The sequence below is a fragment of the Girardinichthys multiradiatus genome, chromosome Y, assembly GCF_021462225.1.
Source record: "Girardinichthys multiradiatus isolate DD_20200921_A chromosome Y, DD_fGirMul_XY1, whole genome shotgun sequence".
Classification (NCBI taxonomy): Eukaryota; Metazoa; Chordata; class Actinopteri; order Cyprinodontiformes; family Goodeidae; genus Girardinichthys; species Girardinichthys multiradiatus.
Genome location: NC_061818.1, coordinates 37,815,880 through 37,841,450, shown reverse-complemented (window position 1 = coordinate 37,841,450; position 25,571 = coordinate 37,815,880). Strand labels below are relative to the sequence as shown.

General features: G+C 39.5%; 2 protein-coding genes across 2 annotated transcripts in view; one reads left to right on the top strand and one right to left on the bottom strand.

The window, feature by feature from the left end:
- The window catches only part of LOC124864230 (tetratricopeptide repeat protein 30A-like), a 20,657-nt gene extending 5,189 nt beyond the window's left edge, over positions 1-15,468 (top strand). Inside the window, exons 9-19 of the mRNA XM_047358915.1 lie at positions 191-343; positions 8,274-8,339; positions 8,457-8,510; positions 8,639-8,704; positions 9,457-9,533; positions 9,820-10,027; positions 11,252-11,323; positions 12,393-12,496; positions 12,630-12,708; positions 13,862-13,991; positions 15,034-15,468. Coding sequence (XP_047214871.1) covers positions 191-343; positions 8,274-8,339; positions 8,457-8,510; positions 8,639-8,704; positions 9,457-9,533; positions 9,820-10,027; positions 11,252-11,323; positions 12,393-12,496; positions 12,630-12,708; positions 13,862-13,991; positions 15,034-15,170 — 1,146 coding nt within the window. The 3' untranslated portion in view covers positions 15,171-15,468. The remainder of the gene's footprint in view (positions 1-190; positions 344-8,273; positions 8,340-8,456; positions 8,511-8,638; positions 8,705-9,456; positions 9,534-9,819; positions 10,028-11,251; positions 11,324-12,392; positions 12,497-12,629; positions 12,709-13,861; positions 13,992-15,033) is intronic.
- LOC124864185 (UPF0764 protein C16orf89 homolog) lies at positions 15,414-25,571 on the bottom strand (the record flags this gene model as incomplete). Its single annotated transcript, XM_047358850.1, has 8 exons — positions 15,414-16,118; positions 18,527-18,616; positions 19,189-19,293; positions 20,079-20,241; positions 20,500-20,617; positions 20,796-20,946; positions 23,425-23,577; positions 25,100-25,571. Coding segments are annotated over 8 exons (1,356 nt in total), but the record flags the coding sequence as incomplete, so codon positions are not given.

The window sequence follows — 25,571 nt, the reverse complement described above, 5'->3', positions numbered from 1 at the left end:
TGTACAGATTATACTGCGGTATACTGTTAGTCTCTACAGGTTGTTTAATTCTGACCGTAGGGCCTTTGCTGCATGTCTTTTTTTCCTCACTGCCCATTTCCTGTCTGATTACTGTGAATAAAAGCCACTAGTGCCACAGAATTTAAATGAATGTGGTGCTGCTCTGTGAAACATGCATGTTGTTTGCCAGGAGCTGGACCCAGTGACGCTACACAACCAGGCTCTGGTGAATATGGACTTGAGGCCTTCAGAGGGCTTTGAGAAGATGGCATTTCTCCTTCAGCAGCCCTCTTTCCCACGAGTCACCTTTGGAAATCTGCTGCTGCTCTACTGCAAACACGAGGTACAGAGAAATCCAACAAAGAAGTCATTCCTTCAGTTTATTAGTCTTTTATGTTTTTACAGTCAGTGTGAAACCAGATTTATTCCATACAGTCATATACTCCCAGCTTTTACTTCTGTTCAATTTGATGACTACAGCTTACTGCTACTAAAAAAAACCAAAATTCAGTCCCTCAGAAAATGTGTGTATTACATTAAAGCAATAAAAAAGGATTTTCAATCCAAAAATGTGACCCTGCTGTAATCTGTGTCCATGTACTACACAGTATGTGCACTCATTAGTTGGTTTGGGATCCTTTTGCGTAGATTACTGCATCAGTGTGATGCGGCAGGAAGGAGATCAGCCTGTGGTTCTGCTGAGGTGTTCAGGAAGCTCAGGTTGCTCCAATAGCGGCCTTCACGTCATCTGCATTGTTGGCTCTGGTGTCTTTCATCTTCCTCTCGACATCAGCCCCTAGACTCTCTGTGGGGTTCAGGTCAGACAGGTTTGCTGGTTATTATGGTGAATAAATCACCTTTTGGTACCTTTGACGGGGTGGGCCGGTACTTTAGGAGAAGAAAGTTTACTAATTTAAAATGATGAAGAGACAAAGATTATGTTAATTTATAATTGTCTGTTCCCTGTAAGGATTATGATTATTGATTAATTAATATTCATCAAGAATTATAATTTAAAATCATAATTTGAAAAAAAAATGTATTTCTTCACCAAAAATCATTACTTATGAATAGAAATCAGAGATGTCCTCTGGTGTTGTGATTATGGGTTCAAAGCTCTTTAATAATTACAAATTATTAACCAAGCCACCAACTGTCACTGTTTATTCAACCGCTTCACCGAAGGTGGGGGAACTTCGACTTTGTTTTGACAGATAAATCACTCTTGCACGAAATAAACACAAACGCTTTTCTTAATTATATATATGAAGATTTATTGAAGCCAAATAATCCTGATATACCATTATTCTGGTCCAAAACTTTCACCTAACTAACAAGAACTATTCTACACAAAGGGAATAAAAATGACTACCTAACAATAATAATTAAAGAAAAACATATAAGTGCATTTAGTGTCTATGAAGATTAAACCAGCAGTTTTATGGACAAAATGTGTAATTTGGGTTAAATGGAAAGAAATCCTCCTGGTGTTGATGTCTCGATCGCAGTGATCAGCTGATGAAACGGTGGGGCCACGCCCCTTTAGCCACAACCAGCTGATCGCCCCAAATCTTGAACAAAGAGTCATAAAACTCTGAGGCAGGAACTCAGTGGAAAAACTCCAGCAATAAAACTGGAACAAAGAGTGATCAGGCGAGGCCCAGACTGCAGCTGCTTTGAATGAAAAACGTTTAAAAGTCCAACTTCTAACTCCTGGCTGATTTGAGATCAGCCGGACAAACATTAACCACGATTCAGCAGCGCTTGCATAAAATACTTCCATCAATATTGCATGCAACAAGTTGATACCTTAGATTAACTACTGGTGATCCTACATCACCTTCACTATGCCTCATCCGGCCCAGACCTCTAAATGCACCAATCCGGTTTAATATGAAATGAACGAAATTACTTTGACGTTTATTTCTGCTCTCCACCGTTGAGGATGGATCAGGTCTGACGAAAAATGAGGAGAGGGGGACCATGCGTCCGTGATCAAATTACAGAAAAAAAACCCGGTAATTTCTCATCCGTCCAGGAGGGGAAACGATGGACCGTTTGGTTGACAGAATAACAACAAGGAAAACTCATCTCCTTGGACATAGAACCTCTGTGGGTTTCCACCTGCGCCGGGTGTCGGCGTGGTCTTCGATCGGCAAATAAATCTCCTGATCTTCATGTATCAGACAGATTTCCAGCTTTCAAGCTCTTCCAGGAATGGCCTTATGGAGCAAAAGTTCGCCTGCGAGCTCTTGTCTCTCCAGATATGCGCCTCTGTTGCGATGTCCTGTGAGACAGGCAGGAAATGGCAACGAAACTCTGCATCTCAGCCGGTTTATGCTTCCAGTGACGTCAGAGCTGCGACGTCTGTTGAGCTGCGCATGTCAAAATGTGCGACCAAAATGGATGACCCCAACATCCCACAGTCAAAAAGTTCACCATCCAGATCACATTGTACTTGCTCTATTTGCGAAAGAGATGTCAAAACTACATTTTGCCTTAAAGGGAACATTGTTTTTTTCTGAGATCTTCCCTTCATTGACAACATTTATTAAGATTCATTGTTTAAAGAGAACAAACCTATTTTATTATGTACATGTAGACTGCCATTGTGCATCGCAAACACTAATTTATCTGTTAAAGACTTACTTACGAAGACTTAGAATCCAGTATCTTATACTGTAAAAACCTTTCAGTCCTGCAGGATTGTAAATGTATTCAAGTTCCAGTTTTAGATTCTCTAAGCACTTCCGTCCTCTTCCTGTTCTAATATTCTGCTGATTCGAGTTTTTTGACATTTAAAGTACATTCAATGCAATTAAATCCACTATTAATGTTTATGTCGTAGGAATCTCGTACTCGTACTCGATGTTCCCCTGGTGATGCTTTATTTCTTAGCAACTTTCCTAAGTCAAAACCTTGTTCTTTATTTGCTTTTATCTCTATCTCTGTTCTGGGATCTAATCCACAAACCATTTCCTGACCCTACTGGCCTTCTGAAGAATGTTTCCTGGACTTACAATCTCAGCTAATATGTTAGAGGTTAAACTTCACACAGAGTTTTTCTTGGGATCTATGGTAACACCTTCAATCATTAAAACTGTCCTAATTTCCCATTACTATTGTTATAATAATTTAATTGAACTTTATTGTGCATTTGTCTTCCTATCCCTAAATTCTTTTATTTTGTCATCCGTTAGTCCTCAACATGTAGTGTATAAAGTCGTTTGATTTTGTGCATAAATCATCGTTCGTTCAGGTTTTTCCCAGTTCATTCATTTCTCAAAATAAGTTGCATGTTAATCATATTGATTTTGCAGTTAATTCCAGGTGGTGGTTTGTAAGTAAGTCCTCAAAAAATCAAATAAATAAATACTCCTTCGACCAAAGACTCTAAACTGCCAGTTCTGTCATTTGAAACAAAACATTTTCTGTTGAATTTTATCCACTAAAAGCGTATTTTTAAGCAAGTCACCTCCAGTCTAAGATCATAAACAACTATCTGAAGTTGTGAAATGTTTCTCAATGTTCCACAATTCTCTTCCTCAACACATTTTTTGATGCCTCTAATCTTTAGGAAAACTAATGTTTGCCAACACTGATGTTTTTCAGCAATTTTACATTCAGCACAAATACTTAAAAGGTAGAATATTCAAAAGTGTAATTCTTTGAAGCAACCCAGTAAACTTCTTACAATAAGTCAAATATTTTAAGTGATCCACGCCTAGTTTGGTATTTAGTCTGCTTAGCAACTGTAACTCGTTTGTAAATGTCCCTTCATTCACTTGATGTCCTAAGTTTGTGAATGCTTTACTGTTCAAATGTACTCGACACATGTATTGTTTCGTAGGAATGACTCATCGGTTTCCCTATGGCCACCTCTAGTTTCAATTAGATAAATCCTGAGGCAACATTACGGTTGTTTCTGGACCTTACCTTCCCCTATGTAACAGAGCATTTGATAACATTTGTATGTCTTCCATTGGAACAAGGTGGGTAGAACGGGAAAGATTAGCAGCTTCTGGAAAAAAGAAAAGAGAAAACTTAAAGCAATACAGTTAGTTATTTGTTAGTCAGATTTTAAATGCAACTCATGCAATGAAACCCTGGGCTTGTTTTTGTTACTTAATAGTGAGGCTGAATCTGTTCCACCATGAATCATCTCTGGTCCAGTAATGTTCATCTGTGTCGCTGCACATAGTTCATAGTTGATAGTTTCAAAGGAGATCATGGTAACGTCGGACATGAACCTATTTCTTATGCAGAAAGAACAAAGTAAAGAAATTAATTAACAACGAAGCTTTGCAGAAATTCACATTTCTTTTTTTATTAAAATAAGATTCCCATAAATTAAAAAATTAAACAAACAACAAAGGATTCGAATTAAACTGAAAATATGAGCTTCAAATTGAATGCAAAGATATATATTAAATTTCCAACCAACAGCTAATCTGCTTCTGAACTCATAGAGACTGTTCTGATATCAGTTTTTCAGCTTTTTAAGGTCAAAGCATCAACAGTGAAACATTTCTGTTAAATAGCAAGTGTGTTTCGTAGTAGTAACCTAACCTGTCTATTAACATTATATATACATTTATATACAGCTTCTCAGGCTCTCCTCCGCCTCCCTTTGAACATGTCTTAGTGAGCGGGGCGTCAACGATTTTGCAACTTTTGACTTTGCTAGACTCCTAATTCCCATTACAGTATTTGCTCAAATGCTGTATTAATTTGTTTAAAATGTCTGGTTACTTTGAGCTTTTTAATTTGTCCCATTTTAACGTATATAGTTTTATAAAGTGAAATTGTATTTATCATCTAATTGGAGCTCAAAAGGCAATGAATTATTTTTGCTAAGGAAAGAACTCATGATGGCCATCAATGTTTTGTTCAGTAGCTGTTTAATTTTGTAGCTTATTCTAATTTAATTTCAGAAATACGTTATTAGTCTCCAAGTGATTAATAAACAAATTTGGCCAAATTGTTTTATTTTATTTTTTTATTTTTTTTTGAAAGATTCAGAGATACTTGGTTATTTCTATATTTTGTAAACAGAAAAATGAATTTAATTGATCTAAGTGAATCTTTGTAGCACATCTTGCATTTTATCTCTACAACCTCTGGTCTGATCTGTTCAGTGAGGCTTTGTGCTGCTCTGTCCAAAGCCTTGTTAACGTGTGTGGAGACCATTCCTTTGCTCGGCCTTTTATTTTGTCGGCTCCAGGGTTCTTCTCTGTCATCTGAGGTCTGAGCAGGCCTTGCGCCAGTGCTCCGTTGTCCACGCAGGCTCTGCTGTGGATGTTCAGTTTGGTTCTCCAAATTAACAGACTGTAATCGGCTGAGTAATCAGTCAGAAAGTCACAAAATACCGCGCAGCTTCCTTCATGAGACTTTGCCTCGATACGAAAGACACAATATTTTTAACCCTTCTGCCATAACAGAACATTTCCATTCTTTAATGGCTGCATTATTGTTTCTGCAAGATGAGTTCATTTGTTTGTTTATTTATTTATTATTTAAGCATAAAAAACTTTGTATTTATAAATTATCATGCCACTGTTTGTAAAACTTTGAGAAACACGTTAAATTTTCATCGTTCTAATATTAATTTTGTTGAGGTACTTGGCAAAACTTGGCAAAGTTCTCCCAATAGCAAAATCCATAACATTACCATTATAATTTTTAAATGATAAGGCGATGTAGCACATATCATAAGCCAGTAACTTGCTATTCATATTCCTTTTTAACTGTTCCTTATTTGTTTTTGTTTTTTTCATTAAGTCATTGTATCACTCTGTACCCTAATGTTTCATCTAAAGAAACAACAGTACTGGCATGGTCCAACTCAAATCTCTAGTAAAATCTTTTTTTTTCCTACAATAAATTAATTCCTGTCAAATCACAAGTCATTTCTCTTCACCGGTCTGTCTGATATTAATCATTAAATCAAGCTGTATTCTCTGTTTTTCATTTCTTCCTCTTGGTTTTTTACACCTCTCACTTTCTGACTTTTACATTGTTTGACAAAATAAAATAGCATAACCTCATATTACACTAAAAACACATTTACATACTAACTAAGCAAGGATAAAGCATAGACTGTCATATTGTATTATCCCACCATTAAGGCTAATGAAATAGTTTGAACCTGATCCAAGAATTTGTTCCACCCACAAGAATATTTTTGAAGTTGATGCTTTCTCTCGTGTTTTTTAAAATCTAAGAACTCGAAATATGTCAAAAAAAACCAAGTAATATACATTGATAAAAAAGAATTTCTGATTCTATGGTTAGAGAATTTCTTTCCATCAAATGTTTCACAAAATGTGTAATAAATTGCATGATTAAATTTTCCTTATTCTTTATAGAAGGCAAATCAAAATGATATGTGACCCATTTTATCAGTAAAACATTAATGAACTACAGTAAAATGAAAAGTAGGCATTCGACACTCTGGGCCCGGCCCCCTTTGAACGACGTCCCTGTGGAGGGGAACTGGGACCCCCTGATTTTTCTCTCCTCCTCCCAACACACTCATACTGACTTTCACAGACATGCAACACTTTCCTCCATTTCAGAAACGTTCTTCGTTTAAACATTCAGTTAAACCCCATAAAGACTTAAACATACCGGTTGTCCTTTGATGGTTAAGAAAATATAAACACCCTACTTTATATTTACACAAGAGTCTGCCTGCATCAGGCAGTTAACATTTGAGCTTCGACTAGAAAAGAAAAAAATTAGATAAAACCTGGATTCTCACTTCAATTATAGACATTCTATTAATTTCTTGCGCATTTTTAAAGTAATTTAGACTCCAAGGTAACTGCAGACCACTCCGCGCTCACTTGAATTTAAACTATTCAGTTGTTCAATCATAAGTCCGGACTTTGTAAGCACTAAGAGGCACGCACCCAAGGAGTTCCTACAAACCTGTCTTACTTCTGTGAATTAATTATAAAAAATAAAGAACAAAGGAAAAGAAAGAATTGGATAAACAAATGTTATTCACAATAATCCCACATGTATGACAGACGGATTCAACATTTAGATGAACACAGACACAGACACATGGACAGACATTTAGAGAAACATTTAGACGGACATATGCCGGCATTTGACATTCATACTTTTTACCAGGATCCGGGGATCGGACCGCCGAGGTCTCCACCTTCGTCCACCGCCCAATCCTCTTTGCACCGGTCCCTCACGGTTCCCCCTGCAGGTGGTGGGCCCACTGGGGGATGATCTCGCGTCTCTCGTTCGGGCTTGGCCCGGCCGGGTCCCGCGAGGAGCAACCCAGCCACCAGGCGCTCTCCGACGAGTCCCGACCCCAGGCCTGGCTCCAGGGTGGGACCCCAGCTCCGCCGTACCGGCGACGCCACCTGCCTCGATTTTGTAGTCATCATGAGGGGTTCTTGACGTGGAATGTCACCTCGCCGGGGGGGGGGGGGGGGGGTCTGAGCTTGTGCGGGATGTCGGGAGATATCAACTACCGGCTACTTATTTTCAAGGCCACTACGTGCCTTTTATAACGTTTTTTTTTATATATATAAAATAGCTGTTTCTACACAAGGAGAAATCAGTATAACTCCAAGCACTCTATCAAACAGGCCTATGCCTGTCTTGGAACCACGACTTTAGCCAGGACATAAACATTGTCCATCAGTCATTCCTCATGCCAGGACCTTTTTCCCTAGTGTATTCTGTTTTGCAGAAGGCTTGCATGTTTACTCGGAGTGAACAATTCTTCACAGAATTCATCTTATAATGGTAAACACAATAATAACACTTTCAATCTACCGAAACAAAGCTTTAAGCCTCAACAGTACCAGGTCCTGCTGGAAAATGAAATCAGCATCTCTATAAAGCTTGTCAGCAGAAGAGAGCATAAAGTGATCTAAAATGTCCTGGTGGATGGCTGTGTTTACTTTGGACTTCAAAAAAAGGCAGTGGATCAACACCAGCAAATGTCTTGCTGGACTTTGAGGAACATGGATTCTGTGCCTCTCCATTCTTCCTCCAGACTCTGAGACCTTGATTTCCTAATGTAACTTTTGCAACAGTCCAGTCTGTTTTCTGCTCCATATATGACGCTTCTGACATCCCTGGTTCAGGAGTGACTGTAGCTCATGTCTTCTCAAGGCCTTGGTCATCCCTGTTGTTTGTGCACCTTTTTCAGAGGCTTTGGGTTGATGGTGTGAAATATCGGCAAGAAGGTGTGGTCCTTTCATAAAAATGGGATTAATGTCTCTGCTGGATCTCTTTCACAGTACTTTGACCTGGCAGCCGACGTCCTGGCAGAAAACGCTCATCTAACCTACAAGTTCCTCTCCCCGGTGAGTTTTCCCTGCTTAAACAAGAGCCTGATGTTTTTCTCTAAAGGAGAAAGGAGATGTTTTTCAGCTTCAGTGTTAAAATGTTAACCTGCTCTCACATGTTCATGCTTTCTGCAGTACATGTATGAGTTTCTGGATGCATTGTTGACATGCCAGACGGCACCAGAGGAGGTACAGCATGTTCATTTACTGCTTCATTTCCTGAAAGCATCTTGATTTTCATATTTAGTCCTCAAGGTTCAGAATTTGTATTCATATCACCTACTTTCATGTATTTTCTTGTTCTGATTCTCTTACAGGCGTTTAGAAAGTTTGAAGAGATGAACAGCAAACTTACAGAACAACTTCGCAAGCTGGCAAAGCAGGTTGTTTATTATTCCTCTGCTTCTTTCTAAATCCAAACCATAAACCTGTTTTACAGCAACTGAAACATCCAGTAGATCCCGTTTAATAAGCAAGTGGATCTGAGTTACAGCAGAAACTTTGCAAATTTACACAGAAGCTGATGTGGAGTGAAGCTCTCATTAATGCTCAGCAGCTTATCCTCAAAGGATGAAGAGATCTTTACAGAGATCTGTTCAGATGAGTCACCATTATGGTACCTGTGTTAGCACAAGCTTCAGTCTATTTTATCAGGGTTTTACAGTATGTGACGGACCAACACAAATTACCTCATCATTGTAAAGTGGGAGCAAAATAATTCATGTTTTTTAAATATTTCTTTACAAATAAAAATCAGCAAAAGTGTGGCGTATGTTTATATTCTGTCCCTTCATTTTGTTACGTTGTAGAAGCACCTTTCACTGCAGTTACAGCTGTAAGTTTGGGGGGGTTGTCTCTCAATTTTGCACGTCTTCAGACTGAAATTTATCTCCATTCTTCTTTGAAAACATCTCAAGCTCAGTCTGATTGGATGGAGAGCATCTGCGAACATCAAGTGGACAAAAATACCCAATTAGATTTATGTCTTGGCCATTTTACCACAAATGAGATTTGACCCAAGTTGTCCTTGTCTTAACCTGTAGTGTTGTCTGTTTATCCTGGTTTAATAAAGGCAAAATAAAAAATACAGTAAAGTAATGTTTAATTTAGAGGACTGAATTTTGTCCTTGTTCAGGTTCAGGACACCAGACACATTCGAGACGACGAGGTCCAAAGCAAAACCCTGCAGGACTACGACCTGATGCAGGAGAAGTGAGGACACACAGGCTCACATTGCCATTACATCACAGCAGATTCTCCAAATATTTTTTATCATCATGCATGAACGCAGCAGCAAAACAGCACATGGATAAGAATATTAAAAGCCCATGTTTAACTAATGACAGAGCAGTTAACAGCTTTGTTTCCTGCTGTTTTCAATGAAATATTTTAAAATGTAACACCCCCAAATCCTTCTTAAACATCTGCCTTCTTCCTTTTCCATTAATTAGAGAGTGTCAGTTCAGTTTTGTCTTTCCTGGGCTGGTTGTTCTCTCAGATACATCGTGGTTCTCATGGCTCAGGCAAAGATCTACTGGAACCGGGAGAACTTCCAGATGGTGGAGAAGATTTTTCGCAAGTCAGTGGAGTTCTGCAACGATGACGACACCTGGAAGCTCAACGTGGCTCACGTTCTCTTCATGCAGAACAAATACAAGGAAGCCATCAGCTTCTACGAGCCCATCGTCAAGAAGCACTATGACTCCGTAAGTTGACCAGAGGAATGGATGGGTGGGGGGAGATTCTGTAAAGCTGGGGGGCGATAACAGCCTGCCTTTCTGTGCAGGTAGAGCAGTGTAACATTCAGGAGTGTCCCTGCAAATGCAAACCTTCGGTAAAATAAAGACCAAATGGTTGTTTTCACTCCTCTGCAGTGATTCCACCTCTGAGTGTGACTTCTGTTTGTTTGCTGTGGTGTTTCTTATGCTCCTTTGGTCCGGTTTTAAATGGATAACCATAACCTTGGATCAGGAGAAAGCACATTAAATACAAGCATTCAGAGTTTTCTTCAGAGCAGGTTCAGTTTCAACATCAAGGGCATATATCATCATTTTTACATCTACTCTATTGATTTTCATGACAGAAGAACAGAAATATATATAATAAGGTAATGGAGAGCAGACAAAAAGAGATGATATTATGTTTGAAATAGGAACCAAAAATAATATAATGATATGCAGTCAGTCTGTGGCTCAACTGGCTCAGACACAAGGAAAAAAGCTAATTACCAAAGCTAAAACTAATTATTGTGGCTAAACATGCTGGAGAGACCAGTTATTGGTTCAATGTGTCCTGCAGGCATCAGCAGATGCTTTGTCCTAACAGAGGACAGATCAAAATAAAGTGCACTGTGAAGGAAGCCATTTTCTTAGCCGATAACTTTATGCTTACAAACAACAGCTGTGGTCACCTTCGATGTTCTGTTGCTGTGCTCCATGGCCAAACTGCTGTGTACTCATCCATAAACATTGGATTATTTTTTAGTGTCACCAGTAAGAACAGCTGTAGTTCATTAGACATTGCAGATCCAGAGGACACGTCTTCATCCATATATGGTATTCACTTCTTACAGAGTTGTGGCTATGAAGGATTTTTCATTGTCAAATGTTTTTAAATTACTTATCCTCTCTCAAGACCAATGGAAAGGTCAGTTATGATTCACTGATGTTTCATACTTGTTAATAGGTTTTAGTTCCCTGTAATATGATGGTATTTGGCCTTTAAATCCGGTTAAATTTAAAGGCTTAAGGTCGATTGATGTTCACAGCACTCACCTTCATTTCTAAGAGTGTAGTAATAAAAGGACAGGTTTTTCAGCTGTGTTTGTGTCAATATTTAAGTTTCTGATTCTGAAACAGTTTGTTTGCGTTTTGTTGAATGATTTCAAACAACCTGCTAATGATGAAGTGTGTGTCTGTGTCATGCTGTAGATCCTGAACGTGAGCGCTGTGGTTCTGGCCAACCTGTGTGTGTCCTACATCATGACGAGCCAAAATGAAGAGGTGACAAACAGCTCCCTAATGTTCTTCATCCTTTCACTTTAAATCGAATCAGATTTCTGTGCAGTATGAATACTCCCAGAGTTGATTCTGTTTCTTCTTGACTTCTGTAATTCTCCCCGACCTGCTGGATATCACCTTCATGACCAAACCTAACTGATGATGATCCATTGTTGTCTTTGTAGAGCTTGGAGTTGACCACAGGTTCTCCTAGGGTTTCCTGACCAAAGGTCCAAACATTCATGTTAAGATCTTTGAGTTGCTTTGTTTGTCTCTGCTTTGTTTGTATCCATGTGACATGGTGCTCCATCACGCTGGACAATCAGATACTCACCAAACTGTTCCTGGATTGTTGATCTTGAAGGATGTTTTGATCCCACTGTTCATTCATGGTTGTATTCCTAGGAAGATCTGGGAGGAAGCCTCCACATTGATTGTTGGCACCACACAGTTCTCATCTTTTCTTTTCCAGATGTTTCAAGCAACCAGAAGAAGGATACTTGGCACCTGTCTTCTGCTGTCCATCGTTGTACTTCCTGCAGAAATTCTGGGGGTCCTTGATGGGACAGGAGGTCCTTTCCTGGGAAAGAAGTGGCTTCTTTGTTGCCCTTCTTGTCCAAAAGTCTTCACCTTACTGTGCATGCAGATGCATTTAAACTCACCTGCTGCTGATGCTGAGCGAGCTCTGCACTGGTGGCAGCATGATTGTGTAGCACGCTCGTTTGAATGACCCTCCTGGGTGTCCTCAAGTCTTTTACTCTACATCTGAACCTTGAAGTTCTTGAGCTTCAATATTCTTAGTCATGATGGCTGCCGCTTTCCTGTTGAAGTAGCAACTGCAAACTCAAGAAGACGATAATTTCAGTTCATCCGCCCATCTCTCAGAGAAGTCAGTCTGCTGAGTAAGACTGAATAAATGATTTAAGTTGGATACAGGTACAGCTTCACCTGTGCTGATGATATGACTACGCTGACATGAAGGTTGCTGATCATTAGTACATTTTTCAAGCTAATAAACTTCTTTCCAATGCATTAATCTGCTCAGTTCTCTTTATGTTGTGCTGCTTATCAGGCTGAAGAGCTGATGAGGAAGATTGAGAAAGAGGAGGAGCAGATCTCCTATGATGATCCAGACAAAAAGGTGTTCCACCTCTGTATCGTCAACTTGGTCATTGGGTCAGTCTGATCACACAGGAGAAGACACTGGACTTCATGCATGTAGCAGGAATGTAATGAGTTAGATTGAAAGTTTGTTGGTCGTTCTGCTGGAGGATGCTTTAATGAACTCATTCTGTCAATTGTTTTTCAGGACGTTGTACTGTGCCAAAGGGAACTACGACTTCGGCATCTCTCGAGTCATAAAGAGCCTGGAGCCTTATAATAAGAAGGTTCATTATTTTATTCATTATTATTTATTCATCGCTCCGTTTTCCGATAGCCTGAGACAACCTCGCTGCAGGTGGCGGTAACGTCAACATTAACTACGTAAAAATTTAAAAGAAGAACATCCTGAGCATGGCTAAAGCGGACACGCTTCTCCCAGTCATAATTGCTTCAGCTCATCCTTGAACTTCAATAGCAGCAGAGTCAATATGAGATGGATGCGGAGAAATCCAAAAATGTGCTTCCCTGGTGCTGTGGTTTCTTGCACAGAAAGCCAGAGTGAGCATGTGCAAAGTGGATACATGGATCGATACGTTTACTTTACCCTCCGTTTCCAAAGGTGACAGAGATTTTCCTTCAACAAGGCTACATAGATCACAGTTTAAGAGCAAAACGTTTAAAACAAAAATAATTATTTGGTTTTTTTTCACCTCTTTCTGATCAAGTATTCTTCTTTGTTGATGACGATCTTCTTTTATGAAAAAAATATTGCAGTCATTGTGCAAGAAGGTTGGGTGCAAATGATTAATTGAACAACAAATAAATATGTTATTCATCAAGTTATGATTTCAGGTATTTTGTGCCATAAATATTTATTATTATCCTTTTCTTTAGCTTTAACTGTAAAACTTTGCCCCTCAGATTCAGGAGCTAGTTTAGACTGGGTTTATTGAGGCAGAAATGACTGAAAACCTGCCTTGTTTTGTTTTGTTTTGTTTTTTTAAGTCAACTTTTAAAATACTTTCTAATACAATAAATAATATCTGATGTAAAATACCTCATTACATAAAACTGAACTCAATTGTTTTCGTGCATCGGAGGCTAAAATTCTGCCTCAGGTCTGATTATTTTCCATTTTTAATGAGCAGCTCTGCAGGACTCAGAGACAGCGGTTCTGTTTGGGGTCTTGATCCCGTCCAGATTCTGGCTGCAGCTGAGTCCACTAAGATTCAGCTGAAAACACAATGATCACACTCTCAGTACAAGCAGGAGGGATGTCAGGAATCTGAAGTTGATTAAACACATTCCAACTTCTAACAACAGGAAAACTGGTGGTATTTCACACAAAGGTGTAAAAGGACTAAAGAGTTTAGTTACAAAATGAATGTGAATAATACGTTTATTTTGGGTAATTTGTGTTTGTTTGTGTGTGTTTAGCTGGGGACGGACACTTGGTTCTACGCCAAGCGTTGTTTCCTCTCACTGCTGGAGAACATGTCCAAACACATGGTCATGCTGCGCGATGCCGTGGTTCAGGAGTGTGTTCAGTTCCTGGAGCACTGTGAGGGTGAGCAGCAGCTACACACCAGCCATCTTCTCTTCCTAGCAACGACCTTTAAACATGTCTATAGAGTCACGTTTTATCTCAGAACAACAACCTCAAACATAATATTTGTAAAAACTGAACATCCACAGAAAACTTTTGGCTCTATTTAAGATCTTGTTAAATAATGCACCATCTTTCATTTCTAGATCTTCATGTTTTTGGACAAGTTGAGAACTACCTGGTCTTTATCAGCTTCTAAAACTATTTAAATCCAACATCAAGTGTGAAAAAAACAACAGGATCCACACTCTTATTATAAAAAGACATAGCTTAGAACCGCCTTTACCAGCAATAACTCTGAGAGTAACAGTAAATAGAACCTGTCTGACAACACGAAGCAGGCTAAAAGATATCAAAAGCAACACATCATGAGGAACATAAGTCACTTTCTAAGGCTTCTGTCTTAGAAACCACACATTGAGCAGTGGGGAACCCACCCAGGAGAGACCCGCCCACCAAACTTTTTCCAAGAGCTCATCAACGACTCATTCAGGTCACAGACGAACCCAGAACAACATCTAAATCACTGCAGGCCTCAGTGACTTAGTTATGGTCAGAGTCCATGATTCAATGTTAAGAAAGAGAGACCAAGCAACAATGGCCTCTATGTAGGAGATTTCCGAGGCCAGAACCACTGCTGACCCAAAAGGACATGAAGGCCCGTCTCACATTTACCAAGAAACTGCTTTTTATTTTTATTCAGGTTAACCTTATTTCATATTAAAATTTGATCTGAAACATTAAGGTTTGAAAAAAAGCAGAGATAAATCTGTGAGGGGGTAAATACTTTTCCACAACACTGTATATTTAAGATGATTACAGCCAAAGCAAACAGCAACTTATTTTCGAACGGCCCCGTTGAGACACTGATTTAGCATAAAGCAGTCAGAGTCTGAAAGGTGGTTCTGATGTTTGACTCAGGAGAAGCAGGAAGAAAAACCAGCTGCACTGCTGGGTGTAGAGAGAGCAGCTCTGTAACGGTTTCCTCCTCGTCTCCCTGCAGTTTACGGGAAGGAGGTGCCGGCCATCATCGAGCAGCCTTTGGAGGAGATCCACGGTCACATCGGCAAAAACACCGTCACCTACGAGGCTCGGCTGCTCAAGGCCCTTTTCTATGAGGTCATCGGCTGGAACAAGTGAAACCTTTGATGGATTTTAGGAAGTGGTTGAAAACCAAATATTTACAGCCTTCCTCCCCCTTCAGGCAGCTTTTAATGTTTTAGAGATGATCCTTGCTCTGAAAAATATGTAAAAAGGTTTGTAGAAATGACTTTTATTCCGTTTACATGATAACAGCTTCATCCTTTATGCAGCTTTTCAGGTTCCTGCTGCTGCCGGAACGTTTCAGACTGTTTTGTAACTTTAAATTCAGACAAATAAATGTTGATGTGTAAAGAAAAACAATCATTTATTAAGAATAAACAGGTTATTATGATAACAAGTCGTATGTGTGGGTAAATGTAAATAAAATATGCATTTCAAATACAGATGCTTTAACATGACTATGGAGGTTTGAACTGAAATTAGTTTAAAGGTGGAGAAAATTCCTGAAGATGTTTTCTGCTAAACTCCATCTAACACCACATATTACAAACATTTCTGCTTCTTCAGTAAATAAAAAATAAAACATGTTCTGCACCTTTTTACATCTGACTCTGACCAAGCTGGTCGGAGAAGGAAAACTGCTGTTTTTTTACGGTAATTTGAAGCACTGAATTAAAACGCGATAAACTTGCCGTCAGGGTGGGCGCATGCAGAAATGTGGTAACAATCTGGATTATTTGTCATGTCACAGCTGAAACGTTTCTCACAGACACAAATATTTTTATATTTATTGTTTAAGATATGTTTTACTTTTAATTTAGCTGAATTTAATCCTATTTTATGTGAAAAAAGACACAAACTTGCCAGCATTTTTTTAAAGAATCATCATCACAAATATGTTCATAAAATAAGTCAACAGTCTGTCTCCGCCCCCTGCGGTTCAGGACAGAGGCCTCTTCGTTATGTCCTGCTCTGTCAGATGGAAGTTCAGGTATCCTCCCAGAGCGCCGACCGCCACCGCCGTCATGTGACTGGAACAGCCATCTGTAAAAAACAGTAGCTTCATTCATCAATACTTTCATTGTCTGTTATTGACCTGAGTTCAGGTTACAGGGATAACAAACATCGAGAGGGAAACCAGGCAACCCTGTAGAGGTACTATATTTCCCTTCTGGCCTGGGAATGCCTTGGGAAATAATAAACAGAAAATACAACAGTAACATGAACAACATTATAATAATGTTTAGTATTGAAGAAGAAACCAAAACAGCAATAATTTAGGAAACAATAAGCACATTATAACAGCAAACATGACAACGGTGAAACAGATATAAAGAACAAACTTAAAATGACATCCATTCATCCACTGTCTTCTGCCTATCCCAGATCTGGTCATGGAGGTAACAGCTCCAAGAAGAGAACCTAGATGTGCCCTCTCCCTGATGACATGCTCCAGCTCCTCCTTGGGAGTTTCCCAGAATACATTTCCCAAGGTGGAAAAGTATCCAAGCAAGGAGCGGATGTCTGACTGGCCAGTTACTTACATCCTGGGGCTCATGGTGGTCTGGGGCGCCCGTTCTACCTCAGAAACTGTCTCCTGACACCCTCCATTTCTACTACCTGTATGACCCCTTCTTTTTTCCAATGGTTATAATCAGTCTGACAGAGGGAGGTATCCTGATCTTTGTGGTTTTTAGTATAACAATGACCACCAGTGGGACTCTTTGTGGGGTTCCTTGAGACGACATTGTTGTAAATAAGCGCTGTTTAACTTTGTTTTCTTTCTTTTCTCTTCCTAGAAACTACACCTGGCCTGACTCTGTGTCTACCTGTGACACCTTTCTGGAGAGGGGCATCATCCAAGCTTCTGCTGACAACAACTTAATGCTCACCTTCTACCGATGATCCACATGGCCCTGTCTTTTAGTGTTTAACCCTTTCTCTCTCCTAGACATGGCTGCTGACTGAGCTTCTACTGTAACTAACTCTATGTGCTCTCTTTCAGACTCTAACCTTGAAAACTGGCTCAGAGTTTATCTGTTCTTTCTTTCTAGATGAAACGACTAAAGGAGCTACATCCATTAACATTTACTTTTCCTTCCCATAGAAAGTACTCCTGGATCAGTGCTTCTTTGTTCTCTTTGTGTCTCTGCTCTGTTCTCTCAAACCCCCAGTCGGTCATGGCAGATGGCCGCTCACACTGAGCCTGGTTCTGGTTCTGCTGGAGGTTTCTTCCTGTTAAAAGGGAGTTTTTCCTCTCCACTGTCGCTACATGCATGCTCAGTATGAGGGTTTACTGCAATGTCAACGCCAGTGACTGTCCACTGTCTCTACATGCTCATCCAGGAGGAGGGAATGCTGCAAGTCACTGACTGGATGAAATCTGCTGGGTTTCCTTAGACAGAAAAACATTTTATCCAATTTGAATAAATAACTGAATCTGACTGAACTGTTTAATGGTTAGGATTAATTGGAATGTATGAACCTGACTGTTGTGAAGAGCCTTGAGACAACATGTGTTGTGAATTGGCGCTATATAAATAAAACTGAATTGAATTGAATAATAAAAACCGGATGTATTCATAGAGGGGATTTCTCCTACATTCGGCTTAAGATTCCTCCATATCGATGCACAGATCTGTAAGTTTTGATTTGGGCCTGGTTGAAATATCTTCCTTTGTTCAACTTTGTCTGTTTCAACAAAGTCTTCTTCCAGGAGCATTCTCACATAGCAGTTTGAAGGTGATCAAACCCCAATACATAACACTTTCCTGCCCTGACACCTAAACCTAACTTTAATGCCATAATTTCAACCCTAAACATAAACCACTCTAAGCCTTTAAACGATATGCTATTATCTGACACGCAGTCTTGAACCAGGAGAGCATTTGAAACGGTTTCTTTTTTGTTTCTTCCTCCTACAGTCCAAAAACATGACTGTTACGTTAAATGGTTTCTCTAAATTGTTCTTAGGTATGAGTGTGTAAACGGTTGTTTGTCCTGTAAAATCCTGATGGACTGACGACCTGTCCAAGGTGTACCACACCTCCCACCCAATGACCGCTGGAGATGGGCCCCAGCTCCCCATGACCCTGCAAGGACAAACAGGTATAGATGATGGATGGATGGATGGATGGATGGAGATAGATAGATAGATAGATAGATAGATAGATAGATAGATAGATAGATAGATAGATAGATAGATAGATAGATAGATAGATAGATAGATAGATAGATAGATAGATAGATAGATAGATAGATAGATAGATAGATAGATAGATAGATAGATAGATAGATAGATAGATAGATAGATAGATAGATAGATAGATAGATAGATAGATAGATAGATAGATAGATAGATAGATAGAAGGATGAATGCATGGATGGGTATAAATGCTCATAATCTGCTGCTGTGATTCAATAACTTTAATCAGGGAAGAAAAGAAACTCACCTGGAAGTATCTTCTCCCTCCGTTTTACTCTCCTGTGAGGCTGCAGCTGCTCCAGAAGCTCATCTCCAATAACCTGGGAGACGAAGCTCTCTGGGGAAACAGAAACTGCTCACAGAGACATCCCAAATGCAACAAACAGATGCTGATAGATATTGAGGGATATTTAAAAGCAAACTAAAACCATTAAACAAAGTTCATGCAGTGAAAACAGATGAAGTGACATTAAATCAGCACTTCAGGAACTAAAATTACAGTTAAAAAAATCTCGGCGGTCCTGATTGATCCTCTCCATGGACCTAATTAGGTAAAATTTATTTACTGGATGCAGAAATAATTAACATTTCTAAACCAAAAGCAAGAGATTCATTTTTTTAGTGTTCTTTAAACATCAAATGGGCAATAGACTAAGTTATTCTATGCAGATTTAAACCTAGCCCTAATTATTTAAACCACTTTGAAACCAGTCTTGTTTACCAGACGTTCCTGTTAATCTGCATAAACAGACTGACCTTATAATGCAGAACATATTTATAGCACCTTAAACAGATCTCGGAACAAGATTTATTATGTTGCCATCATCAGATTGCGACTAAAATATTATATTTGTATATTTAGTTAAATGTAACCAACTGTTCCTATACAATACTGTGCCAGGTACTCACTGTCCCTCCCGAAACAGCCGACTTCATCGTCTTGCAGCCTGAGAATGTGCTGCAGCCAGTCGGTTTTGTGGAAGTCAGAGAAACCAACTAATCCACAAATCATGACTGTCAACGAAGAGAATGGATGGGGAGCAAAGTTTTAATTTGACATTTCTTCAAAGTATTTTCTGCAACAAATCCTTCACATTGGATAAAGATGCACTGTGATATAAAAAATTGTGGATGGTCTTGGTGAGGTGATGGGTGGTGGACATTTCTAATCTTTAAGGGGACCCTTCAAAGCAAAACACTGGTTGTTTGAAATTATGACAGCACCATAACAGGTGTGTTGTGTTCATGAGAAAATTTAAGCAGGACCAGTAAAAATCCCATCACGTAAAGTTGCCTGAAATTGACGGTGCAGGTGCAGAAACCTCCCATATGTAGGGGGAGATCAGAGCAAATTGATGTGATGTTCAGAGGGATAATTCTTAGGCCAGGACCCAGTGCATGGGATGATTATGTGAATATGTGGTAGGATCTTCATGGGAATGAGCTGCTGACACATTCCCAGCGGATCTCTGGAAAAATAATAAAAAGATTCCTGAAATTCACGGTCTGGTTATAGAGAGAATAGTGGGGTCTCTGTCCAGTATGAAGGGAGTGTAAAAAAAGAAATTAACTAACTTTTCTGCAGTCACTACGTTAATATTTATGAAAACCATTTGCCTTTAAAGTTTACCAGTTTACCATTTACCTTTTACGTTTCTGGTATAGTTGGATAGACATTACATCTGTTCTAAGAGAACAATTATGGCAGAGAGTAGCAGGTTTTAGAGAAAATCTAGAAAATATCATTAGACAAATATTTGTCGACCATATTGTGTGTTTAGGTGGAGGAATATACTTACTGTTTTCAATGAAGATGTCGACCGTTTGTTCGGTTAAACCATTAGCGATGATGTCCTGGTTGGCCTTCATCATGTTGGAGCAGAAGATGTCTTGGTAGTTTTGTTCAGTCATGTTGGTTCGGGATGCTCGAGTGTCACCTTTCAACAAGTTGTTACACCCTCTCTGCGATAGAAATACAAACCAGTTAGAATCTGAAGAAGATCCATGATGAAGAAGGTTCGTAGTATTAGGATGGAAATCTTTCTAAGTTGCCTATTTAAACAATAGGCTGCTCCCTATGGAGTTCCTCAGGGCTCCATTGTTGGTCCACTGCTGTTCACTGTATACACACTTTTATCAATGATCAATTAGATTTAAATTTATTGTTTTGAGAAAGCAATGACTTAAGATGATTTTTATGTGTTTTCTTGAGGATTTTACCATTCGGCCAATCATAAAGTAGAGGAGCTGGTGGGACAGAGAGTAATGTGGACAACCAAAATGAGTCATGGTGTCCCGGCAGGGTTTGGTGACAATGCAGGGCGTCCCGTTCATCTTCCTATTCAACCAGAAACACATGAATAAAATACAAGGCTGTTTTAAAATTCACTCCAACCTACAATTCAAATTTATCTGAATATCTTCTTAGAATAGAAATTGAAGGACAGAGAAATTGCCTGAAAAAAACCCCAGGGTTAAAAAAACCTTCAAATGTATCTAAGCTCTTTTGGTCGTACCAGGTCCCCAGCAGCAGCGTCAGGCACTTATCGCTGAGCTGCTCATCATAACACTCGGATGTCAAGGTGGAGGGATAAACCAGACTGGGATCTGTGGAGCGCCATTCCTGAGGAATCATCCAAAACGTCGAAGTCAGCAGGGGCTCAAACTCTGAAAAGAAAGAAAATAAAAATATTATTTATTGAAAATTGCAGAGACATTCAACCTCAGTTTTAAGAACATTTATTCAGTGGGAAAATAAATCTCAGTACACTTTGCTGTAAATAATTTGTACAACCCCCTTTTTTTGTCAACAGGAAAGCTTCTAGTGTTTTTCTGGTGCATACAGAGATCTTTGATCATTTATCTTTGCACAGTCTTTTCTGTTTCTCTGCTCTTCTCTGCTCTTGAGCTCAGCTCACAGGTTTTCTACAGACTTAGGTCTGGAGACTGAGCTGGCCATGGAAGAAGATCGATTTTGTGTGTGTTAAAGGGGACACATCATGCTTGGTGGTCTATATAAAGTGGAACTGCAATGCTTTGGTCTGAATTCCTTGTTATTGTAGCTCCACAGGTCCCTCTTTTAACCCTGTTCTGAGGTGCATCTGAGAACAGCTAGTTTTGGTGCCGTCTCTCTCAATGCTACCTCACACCTCGCCCCTCTCCAGGTCAAAGAGTGCTCCACTTTGACCCATTTGCCCATTTTTGTAGTCTGATAACAGCTATCTAGCGCCACAGAAACAAGACAAAAATGGTAAAAACAATTCTAAATTTTTTATGTAACAATTTTCAAATCATGCAGCACATTTATGTCCCAGAGGAGCTAAAATCCGCACACGTCATATCAACACACCATAAATTCATGTCTAAAATAAAGTTTGCTGTCATTTTAGTGTTATTTGCAGCTTACTGCTTTGCTGCGTCCGTCGCTTCCATAGACAGAAGGAACTGACCTCTTAATCAGATGAAGTCTTTCAGCAAATCCTACTTGATACTGGAGGAGGTTGCTGAAGAACTCGTCTGAAGAGGTTCTGATGCTGGGGACGGTGTAATTTATTGTGTGGATTAATAACGCAACAACTGAACCAAACTTATCCTCTTTCAGCGTAGGCATACTTGAGCTTGGACAAAATTGCAGCGAGAAATAAATATGGCTCATGTGTGTTCACTAGCCTCCCTCCTTCAGTTGCTCTGGATTGCCCCAGTCTACCATGACACAATCTTAGTCCAGGCATTTAGCAAACTCCACATGTTTACATTTAAGATGGTAGGACAGAAAAATGTTTTTGCCATGGTATTCCTTCCAAACATCCTGTTGGCATGCGGATTGTTTCTAATGACTGTTGTTGACCGCGCTGTTTACTTTGGTTCTTCACCAATGAGCTTTGGAGATTTTTTTTAACCTCCCTAACAATCCTCTCCACTGTATGTGGTGTCAATTTGAACTCTGGTCCTCATCCAGTGTTGTTTGTCAGAGTTCCAGCTAATTTACACTTATTGATTATCACTCTGACTCTATATATGGACAGGTTTTGACTAGTAGGTCAACACCTAACTTATTTGGATAAACATTCTCTTGTCTCTCCCATTTTGAAGAGTGGCTAATAGAAATGGGCTTGTGTGTCACCTCATATTTATACCCCAGGGAAGCAGGAAGTCACGGACTGCTGATTATTACATTTTTAGACGGGCTGCATGGTGGAACAGTTGGTAGCACTGCTGCCTTGCAGCAAGAAGGTCCTGGGTTCGATCCCCAGCTGGGGGTCTTTCTGCATGTTCTCCCCGTGCATGCGTGGGTTCTGTCCAGGTACTCTGGCTTCCTCCCACAATCGGTGTCTTTACATTATCCTCAGGTGTGAATGAGTGTGTGCGTGGTTGTTTGTCCTGTGTGTGTCTGTGTTGCCCTGCGATGGACCAGTGACCTGTCCAGGGTGAACCCCCATAGACTACTGGAGATAGGCACCAGCTTCCCCACGATCCACTATGCAAGAAACAGTAGAAAATGACCGATTGCTTAAAAAAGCAAAGTTTAAGTGAAAAAATGTTGTAGTAATATTCAATTTATTTTGTAATATATTTTGTGACAATGGGGGCCATTGTGTATTTTTGCAAAGTAGACAGACAGGAAGTGAGGTGGAAAGAGGTAGAAGACACAGCAGAGGTCTTTGGGATCCAAACTCAAATCAGAAACGGCTGCGTCGAGGACTAAGGCCTTCGTATATGGGTCGCATGCTCTGCCTCTATGCCACACGCCCCTGTGGGAGCTTAAAGCTTTGTTTGGTAGCCTGAGAATCAATGTTGTGTGTGCCAAGGAAATGTGTGTAAGTGTAAATGATATATCTGATTGGTTTAAAAGTTTCACATACACAACAACGATATGACTTTTATATATATATATATATCCTGACCTGGTCAGGGATTTGGGATTTTTGGGATTTTGTATGAAGATGTATTCAGAGATATGTTCTGAATAAAAGGTCCCCCGCGTCGGCTTTGAGGGGAAACCAGTTGTCTCTTCGTTATTTTTAAACTTTCTTCTCCCACACCCCACATTTATTTTATTATAACCAACTCCATATGAGTACTTGTTAGATTGCTTTAGAAAATGAATGGTGTCGGTGTCGCAGCTCCGCTTCTTAGCTTTCTCACCTCTGTAGTATTTGGGGTCATTCAGCTTCAAAGCGGTGACAGCCTTTTCCAGGCTTTGATCGAGACGATTCAGCAGAGCGACTGTGGTGGTCCTCTGAGCCCAGCTGACCGAGTCTGTGTGAGGCCAAGTCTGGACTGCTTCCTTCAGCTCAGCTGAGACAAAAGAAATTACAAATCCAACCACAGGAATAAACTTCAGTTTGATGCTCGAGTGTCACAATGAGATGTTGTTTTTGTAGTTTTAACTTAAATCTCCTGGATTGTTTGAAATATTTGGTCAGTGAATTTTTCTGAATGGATTTCTTTTGTTGTTTTGTTTTTTTTTGTCACAGTGAAATTTTTCAGATCAAATTTTAATATGAGAGGACAATTCAGCCAGATTAGAGGATTTTTGAGAAGCATGTCTGACTGTTAGATGATCTTCTTCATCAGAAATCAGAAAAGCTTTATTGCCATGTACGTTTTTGGACATACAAGGAATTTGTTTTGGCGTAGTCATGTGAAAAGCTGTTAGTTTTACGCCAGACGTAAAAGGACACACATGTTGTTCTGGGTTTTTCTGTGACCTACTAGATTAGTTGATGATGAGCTCTTGGGAGTAATTTTGGTTGCCCTGAGAACATTCACCACTGTTTCCTCTTTTCTTCTTGTGGATAATGCCTCTTACTGTAATTCACTGGAGTTCCAAAGCCTTAAAATGGACATTTCCAAGCTGATAACTTTGCTCTTCATCTGTTTTTGAATTTCCTCAGATCAGGGTACAATGTGATTTTTTAAAACATTTTAGCCTACTTCATGTTGTCAGACAGATCTATTTAAGTGATTTCTTGATTCTACAGTAATCAGGCTCCAAAAAATGATTCACAATTTATGATTTAACAATAGGGGACAATTACTTTTGTACATAGGGTGAGGTTGCTTAGGTTCCTCAGGGTGTCTTTGTCTGATATTAAAAATGTTTGATGATCTTAAACATTTATGTTTGATAAAATAAAAAACAGGAGAAATCTGCAAGGGTCCTGTTACTCTTTACATCATTGTAGTTAGGGTAGTTTTTCTAAAGGGTAGTTTTTCTAAATAAAAATGTGTTCTAACGTATTATACCTACATATAGACATGAAATAGGTGACTTATAATAATGAATAGTAATAGTAATAATAATAATAGAAAGGCATGTTTTAAATATGAAATTTACCACATTTGTTGTTTTTAGTGCTTTTATTTTTTTATTATCTGCATATGTCCGAAGAAACCAATTTTAAATATTTAATGAACTGAATTGTTGTAAATTGATACCCAAATTAGTACTTAAATGTGCGTTGATTTTACGCGATCCATGTGATTATTTAAGGATTTTGTAGTTGGAGCTGTGATTAAAATAAACCTAGACATTTTTAAGAAATGCTGTACAAAATCTAATTATGCTGAAACGTTTTTGTTTTTTTAAGATATAAGTTGCTCGGTGCTTTATTCCCAAATACACAAAGACAAACGAAATAAGTGGAAAATCGGCTTCATAAATTAATATTTTAATAATCTAGATCTTTAAACATGTCTAGCATAATTGTTATTTTAATGAAACATGTTATAACATGTAGATTTCCCCCCTGACGCTGCGGATGTATCAAAAAACAACAGCTGCGCAGGTTTTCCAGCTGCGCTCCTGCAGACCTACCCTGCATCATGACGAAGCCCACCGCCCCGTCCAGGTTGATGTGCTCATGCTGCCGCTCCAGGAAGGACACGCCGCGGGAGAGGCTGCCCAGGATGTCATCGATCACCTCGGCCCGTGTGGCGCACAGCGCTGCGGCAAACAGAGCCAGCGCCGCGGCCGGTAGGAGCGCCGCTGTCCGCATGTTCCTCTGCAGCCTGGAGGCTCCGGGACAGACGGTGAGACAATAACCAGGAGGACAGATGGTCTGCTGTCCTCTCAGAGGGGGTGGGTCAGCTTTGACGTCAGGCGGACCATCACATATGATCAAATTATTAATATTCAGTTTAGCTAACTCATAACGAATAACAAATGAATGCCAAACTTTATTTTTTGTGTAGAACTGAAAACACACGAGAAAAGTACAAATCTTACACCTGAAACCCCAAACAGGAAAGGTAAAGAAGATATTCCCTGAAATTCCAACATTAGATAT